Here is an 8832-nt window from a genome sequence, read left to right on the forward strand (position 1 = left end):
GTAATGTTGATGACTCCTCTGTTGAAGGACAATAAGGGATAGGAAATAATTGCCAAGTTTGCCAGTGACACTCCTATCTTTTGAATGAACAAAAGAGGTCAAAAGGAAGTATTTTTGTAACCAGTTTATATAACTGTACTGAGAGCTTTATCAGATGGATGTGACGCCAAGCCAAATAAGGCAATATTACGGCAGAACTGGGGCTTAGGGCCAAAATGATTGAAGACATGTTCAAATGTAGCTAGCAGAAACTCCAGTACTTGCAGCCCTTCATAAACTTTTAGAAAATCCTTACTCTACAATGTCATAACAGCAAGCTGCACTATGCTATCTATTATCAGCCACTATAACATCATCCTTGCTAAGTCTTATCTATGTTCTATCTGGAGGAGACAGGGCTTTCTGTGTGGGCAAGATGATAGCTGAGAGCATGCAGAATGACGAGGTCATGACAACTGCCAACAAACCCAGCACAGTCTTTTATCATCTTTTTTGGGTCTTCTGCACATAGTTTACCATTTATGAAATTGAAGCCTTTTTAATTTCCTACAGCTGGTGGGACCTCTTCTGGTGTGATGATGATGGCTAGTGCCACAAATGCATTTCTCTGTCAATCTGATTATTGTTATTGATTACCAATGTACCACTTGGTCCAATAGGGAGATGGCTGGTGAAATGTTTGGATCCTGGGTCATAGCCTGCAGGGCACCTGTGATAAGATGGTTATGGACACCTCTAACATTGAGAACCATCTGGTTTGATAGCAACAACTCCTGCCGTTCAGCAATATCATCTGGGTGCTTAAGTTCTTCTGTGGACAGTCAACTTCACCTGCTGCTCTGATTGGCTGCTCCTCTTCCTCATGTTGTTTTGTTCATCCAAAAGTACAAAACAATGTCAGATCCAATGAGTGTTTAACCAGAGTAAACAAATCAGGCAAAACAAATCAAAAGAGGCAAGGTCATAGTTCACAATGACCTTAGAAATTCTTTCCACAGTGAAACAAAGATTATAGTGACCTGAGTAGAAGAAGGTGAGTCAGACTTCAGGTTATGCCGACAGCATTAGTCATCTGTAAATTAATCTCATGGCTTTTACTTAGCATATCTGCTACTCATAAGACAAAATCCATGCCCACTCAGTTGAAATGACTGTTCTTCGAATTTAATAAGATATTCACTGCATTCAACAAGGACTTTCTAATTTGATCTGAAAACATTGCCAAAGTTAAAGTCAGTGTCAACTGTCTATTTTTTTCAGATTTTAGCTGTTTATGTCTGCCAACAAACACAGTACAGTCTTTTTATCATCTTTTGGGGCCTACCGCACATAGTTTACCATTTATGAAATTGAAGCCACATTTCACATTTGCTGCTGTTCAGTAAAGACGGGTGAGTCAATTATTATATTTTACTTTGCAATGCAGCATGGACTAGGCCCTTCTGGTCCTTCAATTCATACCACCCCAGCAAAGCCACCATCCCAATTAACCCTAATTCAATCAAGGGACAATTTGCAATCACCAATTAGCCCACCCAGTACATCTTTGGACTGTGGGAGGAAACGAAAGCACCTGGGGAAAACCCACGCACTCCACAGGGAGGATGTATGTACAGATACTCTTTACAGAATGGCACCGGAACTGAACACTGAACTCTGAACTCCAGAATCAATGCCCTGAGCTGTAATAGTGTCATGCTAACCGCTACACTACCGTAGCGCCCAATTACATAACACACAATACATTATGCCATTTCCAAGATGTACTGTATTTAACATAGCTATTGTCTTAAATGTATTATGTCTAATTATTTTGAATAGCTATGTTCAGTATGAATCTATTTATTTTTAGACGCACTGTGAAATAAATGAGATCCACAGTCCATGGTGTGCATATTTCTGTTTTAAGATGATAATTATTAAGTCAAACAGAAGCAAAAATTATATAAACTAAAAAGGTAAACACAAGAGATTCTGCAGATGCTGGAAATCTTGAGCAACACACACAATAAGGGATCTCTCCACTGTTCATCCCCCTCCATAGATATTGCCTGATTTGCTGAATTACCCCAGTTTTTGTGTGTATGCTTAAAATAAGAGCCTGTTTCAATGCTGTGTCTTCCTATGACTATATAATTCCAGATTATTTTAGAACATATTGTATTTTATTTATAATATTTTTAAATGGAAAAGAAAGATGTGGTTAATGGTTCATCCTCAACATAGCTCAAATTGTTATATCCATCGTCATTTGAAAAGCTTGATCATTTCTAATGTATGAACTCCCTATGGTACATTTTAAAGCTTCGCTGATATTTTAAGTAGCAGAGTGTATTGTCAGTTATAATTTGCAATACAACTAAAGATGATGCACGAAGTCTCTATAGGTGTTTCTTAGTTGCTGCAGAAAAGTACTGGCCCTTGAACGTTCAAGAATTCATCTCAGTTTATTATATAAGCCTGAAAAAACAAAACAAGACAAAATCACAACGAAAGCTGGTAAAATGGCATTTGTAGAATTTATGCAAATAAAGTTAGGTATTTTCATCAGATGTCAAGAAATGAAAGATATGACCGGCAAGGATTGTCACCGCAGGGAAAATGTTGCAGAATGTACATTACCACTGACCTCCTGAGACTGACCATTTGCAAATAATTTGTAATGCCTAACTGCACTGAGCACTCGTTGTAGCATAAAGGGATCTGCTGCCAATAAGAGCAGAATATCCTTAAACTAATCACTCTTCAATCAACCACTTTCTCTGAAGTAATCTACCTGAATGTTTTCTTGTTAAATATTGGTGAAACCTGCAACAATTGACCTTTTTGAAAGGTGGCTGGCATCCAGAGTTGGCAGTTCAACCATTTCAATAATGTCACTTCATTTAATCATGATCTCCTGGATATATCCAGGTTGTGCTACAAGCAAGAGCAGAAATTTGAGCCAAACACAAGAATGTGGAAAGACCCTTTGACCTATGTCCTCATTCAATATTCTGCTCTTGTTGAGCAGTACCAAAATTTTTGCACGATATGCATTTTCCATTTAAATGGATGGTCTGCAGCCACATCTAAAGTATCCACAAAATTAAAATTGTAATCTATGCAACTTCATCATTGAATGATCAAATCCAAGAATAATTAGTCAGCTGTATGTAATATTATCAAACTAATAAATATATATTTGCATATTTAAATGTCTACACAATAGAAACATTCCATTAATGAGTACTGTCTATATTAACTTAGAAGAGCCCCCTAATGCTGATATATATTGAGAACTGTGTCCCACCCAGATGCCTTCCCTAAAGTCTACATAACAATTTCATCTCAGCGCCATATATATCTACATCTATATCTATATGTATATCTATATCTATCTATCTATCTATCCATCTATATATATATATATAGATATATATATATATATATATATATATATGCATCCGTTAGTCTCATGAGACTATGGATTTGCGCCTTGGAAGGTTTCCAGGTTGCAGGCCTGGGCAAGGTTGTATGGAAGACCCGCAGTTGCCCATGCTGCAAGTCTCCCCTCTTCACGCCACCGATGTTGTCCAAGGGAAGGGCATTAGGACCTATACAGCTTGGCACTGGTGTTGTCGCAGAGCAATGTGTGGTTAGGTGCCTTGCTCAAGGACACAACACACTGCCTGAGCCAAGGCTTGAACGAGCGACATTCAGATCACTAGTCCAATGCCTTAACCACTTGGCCGCGCACCAACACACACACACACACACAAACATATATATATGAGGAAAAAGCAGAGAACTGCAGCAACAGCTTTCCATAAGAAGCTGTAAAAGATTTATTGAGTTAAGTATTCTGCGTAATCTCCTGAAGAGTTGGAAAAGGTTGAAGTTTACACTGAAATCAAGAGGGATTCAGTACAAAGAAAAAATCTTTCTTAATTTTGGAACTCAGTACCAGCATCTGACAAGTGTCAAGTGGGTATAAAAATCTTCAAAGTGTGGTAAATTTCACTCTATTTCTGAAGTACATAAATCTTGAAGTACTTATGATGGCTGACTCATTTTTAATTTTTTGCACTTTTAACATTTTATTTATTTTATTTCAATCTTACTAATGTGAAAAGAAGAATTTCTCACTCATACACCACTTAAACAGCAAGCTGTAGCCACAGCACTAAATGCTCTCTGACTTATCCCAATAATAAGTTTAAACTTTAGAAGAGTGCTCACAAGTGCAATAAGTGCAATATTTCAAATTCCCGCATCAATCAGTCTTGGATGCCAAGTTATTACACGTGTATATTCAGGAGACAGATATGTTTCATCGTGCTAAGGGGATCAAGGGAATAAAGCAGGAACAGGATGCTGAAGAGAATAATCAATCATATTGAATGGTGGAGTTGACCTGAAGGTTCAAACTCCTGCTCTCATGGCAGGCCTTAACTAGTGATAACTTTCATGAGCTGATACACCTCACTTAAGACTGTAATTCATTTCACTTTTATAACCAAAGGCAACCATAACTCCAATAAATAAAAGTGGTTTCAAATCCAAGTACACATTGTAGGTTCTGGTGTTAGCAACAATCTAATTCGTGAACCTAACTTTCCTACTGTTTTGATTAAAGAAGCAGTTTTAGTCCCTCTCAATGAGGCTACTAACGCAGACACATGAATCACATCTTTTCTGTAATAAAAACCATAGAAAAACTACAGCACAGAAACAGGCCTTTTGGCCCTTCTTGGCTGTGCTGAACCATTTTCTGCCTAGTCCCACTGACCTGCACACGAACCATATCCCTCCATACACCTCCCATCCATGTATCTGTCCAATTTATTCTTAAATGTTAAAAAAGAACCCACATTTACCACCTCATCTGGCAGCTCATTCCACACTCCCACCACTCTGTTATACTGTATAAGGCATAGTTCATGAGTGCATTCACATGAATTAGTTATGCACAAGAGTAACTAATTATCAGTAATTATTAATTTGCAGGAGCAAATTTAAAGAACAATTCAACTTGGAAGCAGAAGAAGCGAGCACATTGCAAAAGATATTGGTAGTGATACAAGTGTCATACAGTCTAAGGCATGAAGCACAGAACGAGGTGAAAAAGACTGATGAATGTCTTGAACTCGGAAAGAAAAGAGCAACAGCTCTGATGGTTAATCCCTATTCATATCAGAGATCAAAGAGAGTGACCTGGTATCCACTTTAGCTGATAATATTGAGAAGTTATTTTCCTCCTTAAACACAAAAGTAGTTTTGAGAGCTTGCAGTGTCTAACTTTAAACTATGTGTTGTTACAACAATGGTATCGTGTGTGAATACATCGATTACTTTGGAAGTGAAAGCAATATGAATATTCGTCATAATGCTTCTCACTCCTGCTTTAGTGGTTTTGAGGTTTAAAGTTATGATACAATGATAACCTTCAAAAAATTGGTTGTAATCAAGTCAGCAGTTCCTTCAAAATCTCGGAAGATTATATATTTGAGCAGTGGCATGAGCCCTTAATATTATGTCAGCTGGACCCAGAAACCAGTACTCCTTTAACTTGGAAAGTATTCAATATGAGGGCTTAGTAATGTGAACAACAAACATTGCGTAAATGCAGGATAAAACCACAGTAAACACATATGCTACAGCTGCTGGCACTGGAACCGCACAACTAAATTTATTTCACCGGTTATATATCTTGGAGTCTGTCATCCTATCATACAGAAAGTAAAGTATCTACATCTTGAAGACAAGCAGGTCAAATATGACATGCCAAAAAAATTAAATGGGGATGGCAAACAACAGTTTTGTGAGCGTGGGTATATTAAAGAGAAAATATTAACAACTGATTATTGAGCATAATGGTTGAGTTGACCAGTTAGACACCATAGTACCTTTCAGCTTCCCCGCAGAGGTTTCTGTGCTGCCTGTCCTTGCCACAGTGGATATCGCACAGGTATATCTTTAATAACACTGGGTTTCAGTCACTACTTTAATAGAGCAAAGAGCTAAACAAGGTTTCTCAATGAATGCCTGGCAGTTTTAGGGCATCAAAAGGTGAACGTGACAGAACTTTTGCCTTGAATAGTTCTGCATTACAACTGATTGTCCTTACCAGCATACTTATGGCAACAGGTGCATGTCTCCTTTACAAAATATTTAAGCTAAGTAAGTATTATTTCTCTATCACATCCAGGAAGGTGGCTCCATTCTTGTGAAGTTGTTGCCCTCTGTGTTCTCATTCTCTTTTCTCTCTCTTCCCCCCCCTCTCTCCCCCCCCTACTTTCCTCACCCCCACCCCCCACTTCATCCATTGCAGCCTGTGGAGCTGGCTGTTCTTCCCCTGCTTTTAATTAAGTATTGCAGCATTAATCAATGTAGTCCTATTTAACATAATTTTTCATTTATTAATGATCACACATCAGTTTTAGGTGCTACCAGTGGTATTGAATTGTACACTGCTTGCTCAAACGTAACCTTTAAACAAATTCTAATTTAAATTAATATGACCTTTTTTTCAATTGTTCTAAAATATACACACTCATAAAAAGTAGGCAGCTGTGTAAAGCATAGAAGATTAAATTTATTGTTTCTCTCTCTGAGAACTATATTTACCTTTACCTTTCAATAAATCCTGAAAAGAGGAAAATCAGACATTGCAATCATTATAAAATTTGGAATTGCTTTTTTATTTAGCAGCAGTATTTATTTTCCAAAACATCAGCCTCAAAACTATTTAAGGTAAAGTAAATGAATGTATTAAATATCCTTAATTAGTTCTCTATAAACTAACATTTTCTACTTGTTATATGGCATGCTTGAGCCAAAGTTTTCAGTCACAGCTCTGGGTTAACAATTTCAATACCTAACCTAACCAATCAGCTATAAACGTGGCAATAGAACACCATTCTCTTCTTCTATCTGAAGTGCAGTGTACAAAAGAGAATGAAATTGAGCCTAGTTGTTGATGAGGGAAAAATCACTGATGGAAAAGATACATAACATGTCTTGATGGCAACTGCACTTTTGGATACATTCATGGACTCATACTTAATGGGGACACATTGTTGAATATATTGATGAGTTTTATACAGCAATATAAATCACTTGGTTTCACTTGTTTTAAGGAATCCCATTAATATTAAGCCTGGTTGGACAGAACGTTCAGACTATATGAAGGACAACAGAACCGTAAATTGTTAAAATTAAAATGGTAACTGTGATTAGTTCAGGATTCATATATTGTAATGAAGTCGGTGTTAAGAGCTGTCTACAAAATAAATAGCAGTGTTTAGCTTATGTCAATAACGAATGGAGCTAAGATAATTATCTGGGCCAACAGGTGAAAAAGACGGACACTTTAAGAGTAGTTCAATTGTACAAACTATTTTGAATGTATTTTACAATATGCAAAATATATGTCAGGTCTTAAGCTATCGACTGTGGCCGGTCTCGATACTTTGCCGATATAAATTTCGGGAGAAATAAGTAACTTTCCTCAACAGATCCCTTTGGAATGTGTTTCACTTTTGCTAAAAAGACAACGGGAGCCCACACTAAAAATATCAAGTTTCCAAAGGGTGCGTGTGTGGCGGGGGGGGGGGGGGTGCAGAATAAGTTCGCACGTGTGAAAACGGTATAGTAATTGAACTAAGTTACTTACCTGATCAAACCAGGATACTGAGTGTAGTTCTGCGGATAATTGTCTGCTATAGTTTTAGTTCCACCTTGATAACCCAGGTATGTAATGGGTTGGTACCAAGTCACGGGAGCTGAAGAAGTAGACGGCATGGTGTCATCTTGACCCAAGAAGCTGCAATTGAGTCCTGTTTCGTGGTGTGAGAAACCATAGGAATCTATAGGTTCAGTCTTAAACATTACAGCATCTTCAACAGTTTCGCCTCTCATGATGGGTCTTTGCTGCTGAGGGGAAATGGAATAGTCGCTATATGGGGAATAACCAGAGGGCATGTAACCAAACGTGTTGCTGGCTTCCTGGTTCATGTTCATTGGCGGCTGCGATTCGGGTTGCAGGTTCCTTTCCCCCTTCGAATTGGGGGAGCTGCCACTGTCAGCATAGCCATACGAGCTGGAAATGTCCGGGATGTACGGAGCGTGGTCGCAGTCGTCCATGGTGAGAAGTTGGTGAGTACGAGCTGCGAGATAGATCGGATTGAGGGGCAGGAAGGGGAAACGTAAAACATTCACGGGCGACATTTGCCCTCGGGGGCTTGAGTGACAGCCCTCGTCTCTCTCGAGGCAGATTTCTGATTTCATTGACTGCAGAGTGGCAGGGACACCGACTTGGCCTATCGAACTTGGGTTTTCCCCGGGACACTCTTTGAGCAGTTTGAGATCTGTAGGGTTATTCCTGTCTGCGTTGATAAGCGACCAGCTACTCACGGGGATGGAGGCGACTGGCTGTTTCCCTGCTCTGATCCCCTCAGAAGTAGGTTCACTCAAGCCTAAATCGCAGTTGGTCCAAGTAGACGGCTCTGCCGTCTCACTAAGATTGGATGCTGACGATAAGACCATGCCGTCAAGATGTTTGGGAGACATAACGCTCTTCTCCGAGTCACTCTCAACTTTCCGATCCAAAGCTGTCGTCAGCTCAGCCTGAGGAAGGAGGTTATCCATGTAAAGTCCCATTGAGTCGGAAACCGCCTTCAGCAGATCTGTTGTGGACCCACCTCTGGATCTAGTTTCAGAAGAGTAAGGTGGAACCTTGTGAGCTGTTTCCCTCTCGTCCATATTTTTCATGTCCCCTTGGTGCACTCCGCGAGCGAAAGTGTAGAGGAGGCAGCTTGTTTGTGTTCGCCGTCTGCCCGCTACGTTGGT

General features: G+C 39.2%; 1 protein-coding gene across 1 annotated transcript in view; it reads right to left on the reverse strand.

Moving 5' to 3' along the window:
• Nucleotides 1–7957, reverse strand: part of LOC140200307 (progesterone receptor-like) — a 326010-nt gene extending 318053 nt beyond the window's left edge. Inside the window, exon 1 of the mRNA XM_072263440.1 lies at nt 7658–7957. Within this exon, the coding sequence (XP_072119541.1) occupies nt 7658–7902 (245 nt within the window). The 5' untranslated portion in view covers nt 7903–7957. The remainder of the gene's footprint in view (nt 1–7657) is intronic.
• Nucleotides 7958–8832: the final 875 nt, after the last annotated feature.

The sequence above is a fragment of the Mobula birostris genome, chromosome 7 (genome assembly GCF_030028105.1).
Source record: "Mobula birostris isolate sMobBir1 chromosome 7, sMobBir1.hap1, whole genome shotgun sequence".
NCBI classification, from domain to species: domain Eukaryota; kingdom Metazoa; phylum Chordata; class Chondrichthyes; order Myliobatiformes; family Myliobatidae; genus Mobula; species Mobula birostris.